The following is a 17,039-nucleotide window of genomic DNA, read 5'->3' as shown; positions in this document are numbered from 1 at the left end:
AAGGGGTGCATATGTAGCATTTATCTGCAACTCATTAACCACACATGTCATTTCCTAGGAGTGCACTATATCTGCAGAGAGCAGTTACACCATTGTGGGATAGGTTGCAGCTACTTTAGGGAGTTGTAGACAGGTGCTACATGCATGTTCCTATATGCTCCAGATGACGTCTTTTCCTTTGTATCTGAAGGTCTGTACAGCCCTGGTATACAAGTACAGCTGTGAAGTGTAAGGTTGAAACCTAGTCACCACTGGATTCCTGATCATGTGACCTGGAGCCTTGTGCACTGGATGTGCTAGAAAGCCATTTTTCAAGAATGCTTTAATATGGATATCTATCTGTGCTGAGTAACAAGTTGGATTTGATGACCTAAATGGCTCCTTCCAACTCTGTGAATCTGTAATTATAACTTAAGGCTATATTTACTGTACAGGAATAGTAGGGAAATGTCTCTGACTTGCACAGGAAAAAAAAACCAAACTGCCTACATCAAGTGTTATTTGGGGTTATTGATCCATAATTGTCATAATAATATTTCCCTTTTTCAAAGTATAAAATATTGTCAATTGACTACATATCTGTGGATTTCACCTTGCAACCTCTCTGCTTAATTTCTCTTCTTCACTGAAATCCATTTGCCCCTATTTCCTTTAACATGCATGCTTACAAGGTATTTTATGCCATTTCCACATCTGCCTTGTGGCTATGCCACAATAATTCCTAGAACAGCCATTGAATAAACAATATAGGCAGAGAGAACTTAAGTCAGACTTACATTGTTTCTTCCTTTTGTTTGATCCTGAAATAAACCAGTAGACCATTATAGCAAATAGTTCTAACTTCATTAAAATAAACTTCTAAACATAGTGGTCTCCAACTGATGTAACAACTGAAGAAAACAAGAAATATCTTTTTTGTCCACAATAGTTACACACAAGAATATTGTCTGTCACTTTGAACACTGAAATGTTTGGAAAGTTGGCTAAAGTAGTAATTCATTGTATTTTTCTGAAGCTGTGTTTGGGAGAACCCAGTACTTTCTACATCCTCTTCAGATCTGCCATAAATGAACTGCAGGCATTTTCAATTAAATTATTTTCAGTGCGGGAAGTTTAAGCCATTTTTAAAATGTTGCCTCTTAACAAATAAACTAGGCTGCATCTTGGCAAATCTACTAACAGCACTGCTTGGTGAGTAACACACTATTTCATTATTCAGCTGGACATAAAAAATATGGCAACTTTTCTTCATAAGTATCTATCATTCATTCCATAAATTTGCTACAAAAACTCTACTAAAATCACTTGAGCAACAAAAATCCATCCAAATGTCTCAGGAAGGTTGCAAGGCCCAAGCTTTTTGCATGGGAAATGCAAAAGCAGCAGTTTTATGTGCAATTTGTGATTTCTAGTTTCTAGTATATTATAAGTATATTAGTATATTATATCTGGGAACAGAAGTATATTATAAGTCCTAAAGTATTAAGATCACAATTAATGAACCATGAAAATACCAGAACTTTTCCCAAAACTCAGCCATGTACACATGTTCAGCATAGCAACCTGTTTGCTATCTGTCACTGAAAATGTTAAGCATGTGTCCTTCAGCCACCAAAATGTTGCCTATTCTTGTTCTATAGTAAGAATCACAGGTTGTAACTGAGATGTTCAGGTTGCAACTCAGCATTGTGACATCCAATGATATCACCAGGAAAACACAGCTGCCTTTTTTGAGGGTCCCCAGCAACCATACCCATCTCTAACCTCCTGCCAAATTACATGAAAAGTGACCCAAAACTCTGCTACCAAAACGCGTCTGTTTGTATTTCAGTGGCACCAGATCAGATTGCTGGAAGAGCACAAGTGTGTTATTGGCCACTGCAGATTCATTGATCCTGCTGACTGGCAGGAACTAGGTTTTATTTTATTTTCCTTGTACTAAAAATAGCCTCAGAGGCTAGATCATTTGAAGCAAAGAGGGGGAAAAGGTTTTTTAATTCCTTCCCTTTCTGCAGTGTATCTTTTCAAAGTTGTTCTCTCTAAGCCACTTTCACAAACATGGATAGAAAATACAGGGTCCCACTATCTTTTCTCCCATGACTGTGGGGTGGAGTTAAAGAGTCCCTCCTTTGCGGAGGAGATGGGAGGTGATAAAAATTTGATAAATAGATGGATGGATAGATAGATAGGTAGACAGACAGATAGATAGACAGAATAAAAAAGAACCTCTCTTCCTCCCTTAATTCATTCAAATTAAGGAACTCTTATGCCCCTTTTCAGTTAAGGCCCTAGGCAAAAGAAATATGTCTTTAATCTCCTGAAAAGTAATTTCAAAATTTCAGAGGAAGTCCCATGCAGGAGGCTAAGTAACAAGGATTTAAAGAAGAGTATTCTGATTTGAGAATATTGGAAAGCCTTAGATTGGTAAATTGGGGTATTAGGCAAGCTGGGGAAGATAGAGATTGTGTGGCTGTATACTTCATACATAGACTGTGAACCAAATCAGCCCATCAGTGATGTCTTCCTTTAAAAAAAATTCTGGAAACTGTATGTTTTACAGTATGAAAAAGCCCATTGTTCCCTCCCAGAAAACTATCGCTCCCAGCTTCTATATAGAAAGAATTATTACACCAGTTTAGATATCTTAAAATCTCTACTTCTTAATCCTTTACTATTTCACATGTGAGATGTACCTTTGGCTTTTTATTCTAGATGACTTAAAATTTATTAGATATTTGTATAAATATCAAATCCAAATATCTGAACTCTACCACTGTCATACATTATAGAGTTCAAAATGCTATGGACAACTTAAGAGGGAAAGAATGACACAATCATTTTGGCTCAATCATTTATTAGCATCAGTTCTTGTTTTATTGCAGCAGGCAGCTGGGAAATAAATGAGTGGGTTAAGCTTATTTAATGTAACAAATTCAACCTGATGCAGACTCTATAGTTTACAAACTATCAGAAGTGTAGCTCTGTGACATTTATTAATAACACTTAATGGGTGCAACAGTAAGACAAAAGTCAAAGCATTTTAGAAATGTCAGCTGGCCTCTTCAGACATTGGGTTGGATCCAAACTAAGTCAACTGAACCTGTCCCATTCAGATCAATAGGCTAAGTTAATCATGATTTAAGTATAATAATTTCAGTGGGAACTAAGTGCACCTCACCCCATGTCCACATATAAAGTAAATATGTGATTTTATAAAATATGAATATAAAAAAATTGGAATATGGTACTAAGAGTAAGGTAACTTGATTGATGGACTGTTGTGCATGAAATAGCTGTTAGAATTTTTTTATATTTCCTTAACATAGCTATGTGCAAAAATTATATACGGTGTATAGATAAAACTCTGATAGCTTGAATTTAAATCAAACAGTTCTTATTTTAATAAATAACATTGCATTTATTTAAAACACTCAAATGATGTGAATAATTTGATCTTTTTAACCATCACCTTCAGGTTATTAGGAATAATTTGTGAAAGAGATATGTAGTTCCTTTAGAAGTTCACTACTCTGCTTTGGGGCAGCCAAAATGCCCCACACATTCATAGCAGTGCAAGAGTTTCCTCAAAAGCTGCTACTCCTTCATCAGCTTCCTGAAGGACCATGTATGATCATTTGATCTGTCACAGTAGTGTTGCAAAAGAGTAGAGTGTCTGAAGAAAGGCCTGTGCAACCCTGAGCATGTATAGAAAGAATGTGTAACTTCCATTAGCCTGAGGGGCATAGCAGGCTATGCACGCGATGTCCAAAAGTGGGTGGGTTTTAAGGAACTTAAGCACTTGATTTAATTATTTAAATTCCCCCCAGTTAAAAATCTGAAAAGGAAGGCTAAAATGTCTGGGCCCACCTACACTACTGGGTCAAAGGCAGCTCCTGGAACACATATTTGGCAGCCCCTGATGTAAAGAATTTTTGCTATGAAGGAAAAATAAAAGGGAAAGGAAAAGTCATGAGCTGTGACGACTTCATACATTTTCAGAAGGGAAACAGATTTTTTTTCCTGTGGACTTAGCTTGCATTTCATCCTACGACATTTAACTTGTGTTTCTCTCTACCGACTTTGGGAGAATTTAGATCTTGGAACAGAGAAAATATTAGAGATTGGCTTTTTGAAAGGGATGCTAATAAAGATACAACTGTCGTACAAATACCCACATTTTCATCCTGGTAATATCATTATAACAAACATAGAAGCCTCTTCCAGTACCTGGTTCACATACCCAGTGTGTTACTGAGAAGGGCTTTAACATTCCTTCGCCTGCAGACCACGTATCTCGAAGGGCGGCTGTGTAAGCTCCCTGCCAAACAACTCCTCTGTCACTGTGGTGTTGGTCAAGTGGAGGATGTTGTCCATTATGTCCTCCACTGCCCCATTTACAATGAGATCAGGGCCAAATTATTAACGGCAGATGAACGCAAGGGCTCTGACTGTGAAAAACTGATCTATCTTCTTGCAGATGTGTTCCAACTGTTAGCAACCAAGCTGCTACTTTTGCTCTGCTCTCATTTAAACTTAAGAAATACTTAAGTTCTTAGTTGTAGCTTTGGCTTTATTTTGTTGTAACCTTTTTATATCTAATGTTTCTTGTATTACTTTATTTTATAATTTCAGTATTTTATTGTTTTATTGTTTTTATATTTTATTGTATTTTATTGCATTCCTATGTGGTTACAACAATAAATTTTATTTACTCACTAACTTGTGTTTCATCCTACTTGGCTTCATCTTGCTATGGATCTGCTGGGGGCAAAAAATAACCAGAACAACAACAACAATCAATCCATTCCTGAAAAGGTAAAATTCTTTTACGTTCCTACTCCTCAGTAAGCAGTTGTAGTGCTTACCAGTAGCTCTTAGATTAGCTTCCATCCAAATAGCAATCATAGTACCAGCAATGTCCTGCCAGGATAAAAAAATCCATTTTTGTTGCAAAATCCCAGATCTCTGATTGGTTTAAAGGTGACCTGAACCCCAAGTGTTATAGCTACTTTGTATTTCTACAAGTGGAGGTGGGCAGGATCAGGATGTTGTAATACATTTCTAAATTATTTATAATGGATTAGAAAAGTTTTCCAATTGTTGTTTAGCAATGCTAACTATTGAAGAGGGGCTGACCAAGGGCAAGGTGGATGGATGATATTCTAGAGGTGACGGACTCGTCCCTGGGGGAGCTGGGGGTGTTGGCAACCGACAGGAAGCTCTGGCGTGGGCTGGTCCATGAAGTCACGAAGAGTCGGAAGCGACTAAACGAATAAACAACAACAATGCTAACAAGAAACTTTTTCCTCCTTCTAATTTAACTGCTGAAATCAAGAAGGGGGAAATAAGAGATAGGTGTACAAAAGAACATGCTCTTCAGAACACATCCTTGGACTGAGTATGCACACAAATACTGTATGTCTTGTTCTGCAATGTTCTTTCCATCTTCTTGAGCCACTGCTTTGCATTTTGCTCTGTTTGGCAAGCTCCAGAATTAATATTTGCTTTCCACAGGCCTTACTGGCTACAGTGGACATACTTTTCTGTATCTATTTCCTGACAATTGTTTTATTTATAAGTACCAATAAACACCTTGTAATGGTAATTGTGATTAATAGTTTTTTATTTGATATAGGTACAGGTAGTCCTCATTTACCGACTGCCCTGTTTAGCAACCATTTGAAGTTACAACAGTGCTGAAAAAGTAAATTTATGACTGGCCCTCATACTTACAGCAGTCACAGCATAACCACAGTCATGTGATCGAGATTTGAGCACTTCATAACCAGCAGGTATTTACGACTGTCACAGTATCTTGCAGCCACATGATTGCCATTTGATGCCTCACAGCCGGATTCCAACAAGCAGAGTCAATGGGGAAGCCGGCAATGAAATTGCAAGTCACAGTCATGTGATATCTCACTTAACAACTGTGGGTGATTCGTTTAACAACCACAGCAGGAGTGACGTAAGTCCAGTGCAGTCATGTGATGTTTCGCTTAAAGACTTCACCGCTTAGCAACAGAGTTTCTGGTCCCAATTGTGGTCATTAAGCGAGGGCTACCTATATCTTCTTTTACTGGGACTCATCTGGCCTGTGCAATATCCAAAACATGCCTCTATATTAATAACTGTTACACCGAAGTATATGATGGCAGCTCCCAAGAGATCTTTCAGGGCAGTTTTGTAATAAATGCATTTGTCCATGGCAATTGCTGTAAATCTGCCAACAGTCAGCAGGTTGGTTGGATTTAAATTCTAGTCATATTCAACACTAAATAAATGCCACCTATTGAAAAATCACAAGCAACCACAGTTCTAAAATTCCCAAATTCTATATATGTCATTAAAATTCTTGCACTTCCTTATTTATGTGTTTATTTGAGTCAATGCCTGAACCATATCTTTATTGTCAGAAACAATCTCAATGCAAGAACTATTTATATTATTAGCTTCTGTAAAGTGACTAAGTATCTTGAATTTCTAAGTGCCAGATGTTTTCAAGCATGTCTAAAACAGACTCCTCCAACCAGGATGCCCTCCCGATGTGTGGATTTCAGTTCCCAGCAAGAGCCATGCTAGCTATGAAATTCTGGAAGTTGAGGCAGACACATCTGGAAGACCACCCAGTTGTGAAAGACTGTTCTTAAATTGTATGCTTTAACAAAAAAGCTAGGATTTTTAAAATGTTGCATTCTTTATGAAATAAAGTAACAACATAATAGGGTTCTACAGTGCTTTGGATTTATAACCCCCCACCAGGTCCTTTGGAGCATCCATACTGTAAGTTTTAATATAATACCTATCTGCAATACTTTCAACAGCTGTGTCTTTTCCTAGGTTTGCATGACTCAAGTTATTGCAGATAGCTACTATGTTTGCATTCCCACATGCTCCAAAGCACCTTTGGGGGATCAAATCCAAAGTGCTACATAGCCCTAGAAGGTAATTGCATAGCGATTTTGGAAAAATATTTAAAATCCTGTTTACCACCAATTGCTAACATAGTTTTGCAAAATGTAAAACTAAGACATTTTTTTTCTATCAGCACTTAATAGACTCACTAGGAGAACTTCCAGATGAGGGTGCAGATCCAGTTGCAAATGAACTTTTCATCCCTGATTCTTGGCATTAGAATCATGTTGTTTTGTTGCAAATGGGAAATTTTCATTTGCATATGGTGAATGTTGCTGCAACTGTTTCACATTCTGTTTTGCACTTGGCAAACTTATTATTCACAGGATGGGATACCTATCTCAGTACATTTATTTATTTATCTATCAAATTTGTCACCACCCATTTCCTCCCACTGGAGGGACTCTGTGCAGTTTACAACAGAATACTCAATAAAACAATAAATATATAAAATGCGTTATAAAATTACGTATTGTTAATAATATAAATAAAAGTAAAGTCCAGGTGGCTGTATCTCATTCAGTCTTCGCGTGGAAGGTGTACTTCAAGGCACTAGCCAACCCCAGGCCTGACTCTTCTCCTCCCCGCCCCAGGCCAGCTGGCAGAGCCAGGTCTTCAAGTTTCTCCAAAAGGCCAGGAGCAATGGGGCTAGCCTCACTTCCGCGGGCAAGATGTTCCAAAGGGCAGGCGCTACTGCAGAGAAGGCCCGCCTCCTGGACCCCACCAGATGGAATTCTCTTACCGATGGGGTCCTCAGCATGCCCTCTCTGCAAGATCAGGTGGGGCAGGTAGATGTAACGAGGAAGAGGCGGTCCCTCAGGTAACCTGGCCCCATACCATGTAGGGCTTTAAAGGTGATAACCAACACCTTGAATTGGACCCAGAAGCAAACTGGTACCCAGTGCAGCTCGCGTAGCAAAGGTGTTATATGTGCCCTTCTAGGAGCGCCACAAATAGCCCATGAGGCTGCATTCTGGACCAGCTGAAGCTTCCAGATACTCTTCAAGGGTACCCCCATGTAGAGCACATTGCAGTAGTCAATATGGGAGTTAACAAGGACATGAATGACCATTCAAAGGGCATCTACCAGCTACAGTAACCCAGGATTAGAACTGGATATTAGAGGTAGTCAGGCTCCAAATACAGAAGAGGAGAGGTAGTTTGTAAGGTTGTCACTATGAAAAGTACCCAATTTTTTTTTCCCCAGAGGGGAAGGATGGATATTTTGGGCATGAAAGTAAGAAGATAAGACACCTTAGACACCTTGCAGGCCAACAAACAAGTACCAGTTGGGTGAGATATGTCTATACTAATTTTCTGGTGAGGAAAGGCAAGTTAATTTGGCTATTGGTTCCCTGCAGAAGTAGATGTCCCATGGGCAGTTGTATCTGGGTGATTATAATTCGTCTGACCACCCCCTTCAAGCTCTGCTGCATTTTCCTTGTGAGATCAGAAGACTTCCCCAATAAGAAGGCTGCTTATGTAGAAGAGCCCTAAAACTATCAGTTTTGATATGAATTCCTGATGAATATGAGCATGGGAGGGGGGTTGTGATAATAAGTATATCTGTCATCACACGAATACCGTAACTCATGTACTTGAGTCATAAGTTGGATCTTCTGGGCACAACTATGTAATGGTGGAATTCGTATGAAACATCATAATGCATGTGCCTTCATTTTAATGTCACCACTGATGGTGAATGGTGAAAATCAGCAAAAACATTTTGCGATCCTTTCCCACAAAAAACCCCACAAGTATTGCCACTTTTCTCCCTCAAAGTGTATCCCTTGGTTTAATTCCTGCTTACTGGAGCAAGCCATCCTAAGTATTAGGTCTTTCCTTTTCTGTCTGAGTGTTGATATGCTTTATCTTAAAAGAAATAGACTTGTGTAAAAACAAAAGGAAGGTTGCTGCTGATTCCCCCTCCCTCCAGTTTTACTTCACTTTTATGAGAAGTTTGAGTACAGAAATGTTTCTGCATCTTTTTCTAGAAGTCCTTCAAGTGCCTTAAGGCTTTATTCTGTTTCTAATGTCGTATTGCACAGTAATTCAGAGTAACACACAAAGAAACCTATGTGTCCAGTATTGGATAAAGATATACACACTGTTGTTCCAAGAGCAAAGAGTTGTAGATTGTAAAGCATCTATTCATAATGTAGTGTGCTAAGTTCTAAACACTGACCTGAGGGGCCACTTATCTTTAAGGAGGAATGTAGTGGTGTCTTACCTTGTAATTGTTCCCAGAAACACCTTGGACTGATCTGGTTTAGATTTGTTAACGACTGGGAATCCACTATGGTTGGTGCTGGCAAGGACCTGAGCCAAAAAAGCAATGTTTTCCTTCAAATTGAGGACTCTGACGTGAGGCTTCATGACATCTTTGGCAGCAAACAATTCCAGATTTAACCTGAAAGATACAAAACAGACAGCCAATAATTTATTTAATAAACAGGAAACTAGGCATGCAGTACCATTTTAGCATATGGTGGTTTTATAGTGTGCTAGTGAATTACTTCAAGCTGCAAATAAATTAGCTTTATTTATGAATATTTTGTTTAAAGCGTAATTATCCAATAAACTGGTGATCAAGCATAGCCTTCCTACCTATGTGTAAGATCCATGATAAATTCAACCAGATGCAAGTCATGGTTTTCTACTCCAGGACAAGCACCATTAATCAACTTAGGTGAGTTTTTGAGCTTTTCGTTTTAAAGTCCTAACAGAAAATGAAATGCTTAGAAAATCACGTTCAGTTAACAAAATGCTCTTAGAGTGAAGAAAAGTATGACAAGAAGATAAATAAATCTGGCTTTCATAACAATGGAAGAATGGTTATCATGGGTGAGACCAGTTGTCCAGTTCAATATCCTGCTTATATCAGTAATCTATGAGGACTGGTTGGTGATCTTAGAAACCATGAATAAATGCTTACACAATAAATATCAAGAGAACATTTGTGCCACTTTGGTTTTATTTATAATATTCTAACTCTGTAAAAATTTGGGCAACTCACAAATAGCATGGAGCTACACTAAGGGGATATAAATTTGAGATAAATCTGCTGTCCCTACAAGGGAGTCAGTTGTTACAATAAAACAATACAATGAAATTACACTTAATGCGTCTATTTATTTCAGAGATGATCCTTTATTTGAGAGAGAGAAATATTTTGTCCAGACTTGACCTGCACCTGAAGTATCTTAAACTAAGGTTACCATAACAAGGTACAAAGATCTTGGCATTCCTATTTAGAAGCTTACATCAGGGTTTTCTGTATCACTTTGTTGCCATCTCATGGTCACCCAGATGTTTGCAGCCCATATATGGTAATCCTACTTTAAACCTATGAGAACATTCCTCTGGAATAACATTTTTTCCAGACAATACATAGCCATGAGAATCAGTGCAAGGGAACAGACAGTTTTACTCATTCATAAGTTTCACTGTGGTTTGTGTTCTAACTCAAGATATTCACTTCACTTGGTGGGAATGTTTATCTGTTATTTAGCTAGAGATTTTCATCAGAACAACATTGGATTTTAGTTGGGTTTCTTGTAAACCATTTTTTATTATGCTGACTAACTATTAAACCTTATATAAATATATTTCATGAGTTTATTTTGGGGATAGCTTTATTTTCATGATAATTGCCAGTTACATTTGGATAGCTCAGCTATGTTTGGATTCTGAATGATATACAACTCTTGCAGGTTTGCCTGCTATTATTAACTGGACCCATGACCAAACCCTATTAGTAACTTACCATTTATGACATTTTTGCAGTTCTTCAGTACATCTAGTTTAGGTGGGAAAACAGTAATTAATATATCCCTGCTTATGGTTATAGCAGGTTTTGATTCATATTCACATTTTGATTTCTTACGTTGCTGAAAGTTTACATTTTATTTTGGGGAACCATTTAAGTAGCAAGTAAAAAAACTAGAAAAGCCTCAGACTACTCCATTTCCCAAATATATCTGAAATAATCCTTTTTTTCTTTCAAAATGAGAGACGGGTCCTAGCAATGTCAGATGCTAACTCTCTCAGGCTGTATAAAATGAGAGATTTGGTTGTTCAGTTACATAAACAGGTGGGTACTTAAATTTGAAATATATTTCAGTTAATTTAATATCTGTGCCACTTGCTCCTACATAAAATATTTTAAATGTTAGTTGTTTATCGACTAGCAATAGAACAGATGAGATGTAGTGTTCTAGATATGTTCTAGATATATTCTGAGGAGAATGCAAGCCACAAATACAACAGGAACATTAACAAAATTAATTTGAGTTTTTTGAAGGCATATATATTACTTGGATCCATCTGTGGGCATTTCCACTGAATTTCACAAGATGAGCTAGTGAAGCATATTGCAAAGGTCCAGTAAGACCATTTTGCTTCCCCTTTTCAATCTACTTTTTATTTGCTGAGCTAATGAGCAATTCTAATAGTAAGAAAGTCACATAACCACAAAGAATTCCATTAAAAGCTATTCCATATTATTTTAATAACACATACAAAATAAAGTAATGTATGGAAAAATAGGATTTCTTGATTTCCAACAATTTTCTGGAGCTAGGATTTCATCAGTAGGGGGCTTATTATGCATAGTGGATTTTTAAAGTATTTACTTGTTGATATTTTTATATGTTTGTATCACTGTGAACCACCCTGACTCTCACTGAGGCAGCAAATCCTGTAAAATAAATAAATTCTAACCATTTATAAAACATAAAATAGTGTGAAGCAATTTTTGATGGCTTTCTCATATCTGAACAATTTGAATGTAATTAAAATACCATTTCATCCAACTTTCTATAAACTAAAACACATCAGGCAGAATGCAAAGTATCTTTACATACAGGCATATATACGTACATTATTCCTTTTCGAGGTAAGTAACATTTTATGAAGCGCAGGAAAGAATAAAAAATAATAAGCCAAGGAAATTAAGGCATAATAAAAGAAACAAAAAAGGAAATACAGATAAATTTAGTTGAAGCAAATACCTTCCCAATTCCTTTCCATACTTTGCTGCCCTTGCAAACCATCCTCACTTCCATGTATCACTTCATATATAGTCTTTTGTTCTTCAAACAATCATCTACCTGTTTTGAAGATCTTACCAGTTCCAACTAAACACAATTTTGTCTACCCTTTCCTTTGGCCCATTCACTCTTCCTTCATGTATTTGCTTTGTGATTCGATCTTATTCATTCTCACTGCAGTATATGATTCACTTCAACATACTTCTTTCACACTGGTCACTAAGTTTTGTATTTGGTTCGCACTCATGCAGGACCTCTTCATTCTCACCCCTCTGTTTTCTTGTTTTATCACACACACACACACTTAAGTACCCAGTCCCACTACATCAAGCTTTTAGGTTTGTTGCTTAACATACACATCCACAATTCCATATCACACAGCCATTTCTGCTTCTGTCAGAAAACATTTATTCCTCACAACATCTTTATTAAACTTACTATCAGGTTTATCAGCTATTTACTGTAATTCTTTTCATTTATGGATCATTTGCAATAATTTACACTATTTCAAACGGAACCAATTTGGTCTTAATTTTAATATTAATTATCAACACTCCTCATTGCATCACATGATCTATCCACCATTCACTGGAAATCAATTGGATTTTCTGCCAACCATATGGCATCATCATGATTGCATAAACATTTATGTCCCCAGCCAGCATGCCTCCAGTGTCAACAAAATGTTATTTTTATATTTGTCTATAAAACATTAAATGTTTGATTTAATAATATTCAGACTCATACTTTTCATTGCATCATGCAATCTATCTAACATTTACTGCAAACAATTTTGCTTCTCAGCCAGCAACACAGCATCATCACACAAAGGTACACACATATTCATGTGCCAAACTTATAAGCCTTTAACATCATATACATTTATCCATAACTAAGGGGACTAGCTAACTAAGTTAATATATAACTAAGGGGACATCACAGATCTTTGACTAATCTCTGCTCAATTTTGAGCCAGCCATTAAACATTCTGTATATTTTCACATGTTTCACTTCCATTATCTATTCCTCTTATCATATTCATCAACCAACCTTCAGCTCAATATTGGCACAAAATAATCCTCAATTCAAGTCTATTCGCTTTGTGATATACTTTCTCTAAGTTAACATACAATAAATTTTATTTTTCACAATTCTGTTTTCCAATGATCTGAAGAACAAAACTGTGATTTGTATACCCCCTGCACAGTCTAAAGTCCCACTACTTTTCCGAGCATACCTCCACACCCTTGTATCCTTCATTAATTATCTCATGCTTTCATCATAAACAATTAAATAAGCTATGCTTTTTGATTCATTCCTTTTCTATGTGCACATATGAAGAGATTTATGGCTACAACACATTCAAAACTGACCTTTTTCTAAGCAGATATTCACCCCCAAAATTACCATTTTCATTCATTCCTGGGTGCCCAATAACTTTTTTTTCTGTTCACTAACTTTTTAGGTACTCTCTTTAGGTTCTCACCCATCCATTTGTGCCATCTAACAGAATAATTTTCCCCCGGATCACATTCATTCAGAATTAGTGCAATTTTCCATAAATTTACCTGGAATAAGACTGAATAAATCACAGCTAGGGACAAGACAGACATCTCTAGTAACACTGTAAATAATTAAGAAAGGCTCCAGCAGTCAACCAGAAACCAGAAAAATGTGACATGATCTAAGCAAACACACTGTTAAAACATCATAACAAATATAAATAGCTACCTCAATTATTCATAAGCAATTAAAGTAGAGCAACTAGACAGTGGTGATCAGAGGTTAAATGAAGAGGCCTTAAGCACATGTTGAAAACCAAGCTTAGAATGTGGTACACAGCACTTAGGAGGCCATTCCACAATCTGGGTCCCACAGAAATGGCACTGTCTGAACTTCTCCAGCCTTCCCATCATGCCAATAGATATGGAATAGGATTCTGAACGCTAATGTTAAAGATCAGACAGAAACGTGAAAGAAAATGATTTACTACATTGTTACTGTTCCTAAAATACAACAGGTCTTTACATTTATAAATAGACTTCCATTTTTCAAAAAAATGGGCCAGCGTCATCATTTTCTGCATCATCACAGTGAGATGATCTGGTTGTTTTTAAGTGGGAAGCCACAGTAATTTCTTCTGTCTGCCATCTGGTGACTTGATATTGGAACAGCCTTAACCAATTAGTGGAGCATCCCATCCAATGGCTAGACTCACTGTGTCTGCCACCTGCCAACTACTGCATCTGAGAACTGAACAGAGATCAATGAACCTTCTTTCTGGCACATAGAAACTAGGCCACCTCTGTTTTTCTCTCTCAGCAGGAAGTCCGTTGCTCTCTGTACATTATCTATAATAGTCTGAAACAGAATGGATGATACATAAGCACTCCATAAGCCTGGAATAAAAATATATGAACTCCATATGTTGCTCTCTTGAGCTTTGTTCTGCAGAGCGTGGAGACATAGAAGAGATTTTATTTCATGAAGCTTATCAAAAATAGGACACTTAAAAGTCAGTAGTAGGGAGTGGTTTAATACAAAGCAAGTACCCATGAAGCATAGCACTTTGTACTGGGGAAGGCCTTTTTGCTACAGCATCTGCTGAGCTTTTGCTAGTGTATTATTCAAGTACTAAGGAAGAATGTTCTTGGTCCTACATTATTGGATAAAATAAAAAGCAGGCATGAAATCCCACTGGCAGAGGAAAGGGGGATATAAGGCTAAATGAATTATGTGAAGTATGGCAGAGATAGGCAGATCCCAAACAGAAGACTAGTCAAGGCTCCAGCAAGTGGTCAGTGGACATTAATTAGTTAGTTAAATGAGTTGTATGATGACCAGCCCAAAGGATAATGCAAAATAATATCAATCTTCATGCAGCTTTTTATTATTCATTTAAGCTATATGTACATATGCATGTACGTATGCCTACTATGTGCTCCTGACCCCATGAAGACACATTCACAGATACTTCAGGATGAAAAAGTAGAAAAAAATTGCCGTTATGCTACTGATTCTAAAATGTATTTTAAAATGTTCCCTCATATCTAGAGAATGTAGCTACTAGTAAATTTAGGAAATAAGTAAGATATGAAATATTTTAAAAATGCTATGTTAGTCTGAGTTATACTCTGCTGTTCAATAAGATTCATAGTGTAATTTATTATCATATCAGTAACTTCAAGAGGATGAAAGATCATAAATTGATTTATCAGCAGATAAAGGATGGTAACCTGATTTCTGGTTGCTTTTTTAAAAATACTAATAGCATTAACCACAAAAGATAAGGATTAATTTCAGAAGATTTCAAATACTTAAAATAATCTGAGTTAAACAAACAAGACAATAAGTGCAATATGATGAGCAAATTGAGACATGATATGAAAATATACCAAAAAGCATAGAAAGCATCCAATTTGATCAAACTGCAGGTTTGATCAAACTCTACAAAACCAAGCCTACTGGCTCAGTTTCCCTGAGTACCACTTCAACATGCACAAGGCTTATAATGATTAAGATCAAGTACTTTTCAGTACTCTGTAAGTGCAATGGAGTTATGGTTTATCAGTGGTAACACTAATAGTACCACTAGTACTAGTAACAGAATTGATAGAAGAATTGTGAATCCCCAAAATTTACAAGAGAGCAATATGATTGCTCAACAAGCAGCTTCCTGGATTTGCTGTATCACAACTAAAATACAGGTATCCCAACAGCCATTCCTTCTGCCAAACTTATCTGTTGTTGTTTTATCAGATGTAATTGCCAAAATGTGCATCCTTGTACTTCAGATCCACACTTATCTCAAACTCACTGAAAGAAATCACCCATGCCACCCTAAAAAAATTGGAATATATTTTCAAATAGAATTTACATTTAACTTCAAGGTGACAGATTTCCACCTGAACATTCTCAAAATAAATTTTTTATACACTCATTAAATCCATTAAAAATATGCATACATTCCAACTTTCAAAGTCCATATTAGCACTGTGGAAGAGGAAATTTGAAAAGCTCAAGTATGCAGTAAAAATCAACTATTCAATATAATGCAGTGTTCCATCCTGTTTTTATTTAAAACATTGTACAATGGCTACAACCTGCTCAGAATTCTTGGCTCCCCTTATCAGCTTTATATAGTATGGCAGGCAGAAATCTCCAGTGAAAGCTTCAACAGAAGTAATGTTAAACTAGAACACAATAAGCATCAGACTTACTCCAAGTCTTTAACTGACCTTGTCGCATTAAAGTGCTAGATGTAAGATATTTTCTCTTGAAATGTATAGGGGTTTATAAAAGCAGGAAGCTCTGCCAAGTTGTAGATGTATTCAAGAACTCTTGCCCTCATTAAAAAGCACTTCCTGGCAGCTAGCAACTCTGAGCATTCCAGCCTGCTAGTTTATAACTGGAAATACAACATAACTAGAAGTCAGAGAGCACCATTTTTACTTACTTTCATCTCAGTCATCCAAGATCTAAAACATAATAGCCCATGTGATTAGAAATAAATATTTGCACACAAAAGTGAATGACTACACTGTACAATAAGAAAAACAATCCTTGTTCATTGTTTATTAATGGAAAGCATACTCAACATTTGAGACTTTCAATCTGGGGAGTCAGCCAAACTTGGCTGAAAATAGACCATAATGAATACATTGCCTCTTTCTCATCTCTAATTCCATAGTACACAGAGAGAGAAGGAGATTCAAGGTATGTCTTCTCCATAAATGAGAACAGAGAGCCAAAAGTACATATATGTTCCCTTTCCTTCCTCAAAAAAGTTACAGTGCCATCATTCATTACATTCTAAGCTATTTCTAGTTATATTAGAAGGCTATTGTGGATATGTTTTTACAAGAAACTTGGGGATAGAGGGGCAGGATACTACATCTGATGAGTCTGGGCCGGTGAGGCTTGGCCACTCAGTTACAGACGCCTGCATGAGAGCTGAAACCCAGATGAATTTGCTACAGGGGACCTGAACACAGGACCTGAGTGAATAATCTTAAATTGGGGCAGGCGACAAGCCTGCTGGATAAATGATCTTGAACAATTTGCTGGTTGGTT

The 17,039-nt window shown here is 36.9% G+C and overlaps 1 protein-coding gene across 1 annotated transcript in view; it reads right to left on the bottom strand.

Annotated features, from left to right (window-relative positions):
• Window positions 1–17,039, bottom strand: part of LOC134494223 (chloride channel protein C-like) — an 89,107-nt gene that overhangs the window by 19,335 nt on the left and 52,733 nt on the right. Inside the window, exon 13 of the mRNA XM_063299271.1 lies at window positions 9,146–9,325. Within this exon, the coding sequence (XP_063155341.1) occupies window positions 9,146–9,325 (180 nt within the window). The remainder of the gene's footprint in view (window positions 1–9,145; window positions 9,326–17,039) is intronic.

This window comes from Candoia aspera, chromosome 3, assembly GCF_035149785.1.
Source record: "Candoia aspera isolate rCanAsp1 chromosome 3, rCanAsp1.hap2, whole genome shotgun sequence".
In the NCBI taxonomy this organism is placed as follows: Eukaryota; Metazoa; Chordata; class Lepidosauria; order Squamata; family Boidae; genus Candoia; species Candoia aspera.
Note: the sequence above shows the minus strand (reverse complement) of the source record. Positions and strands in the feature narration are given on the sequence as shown.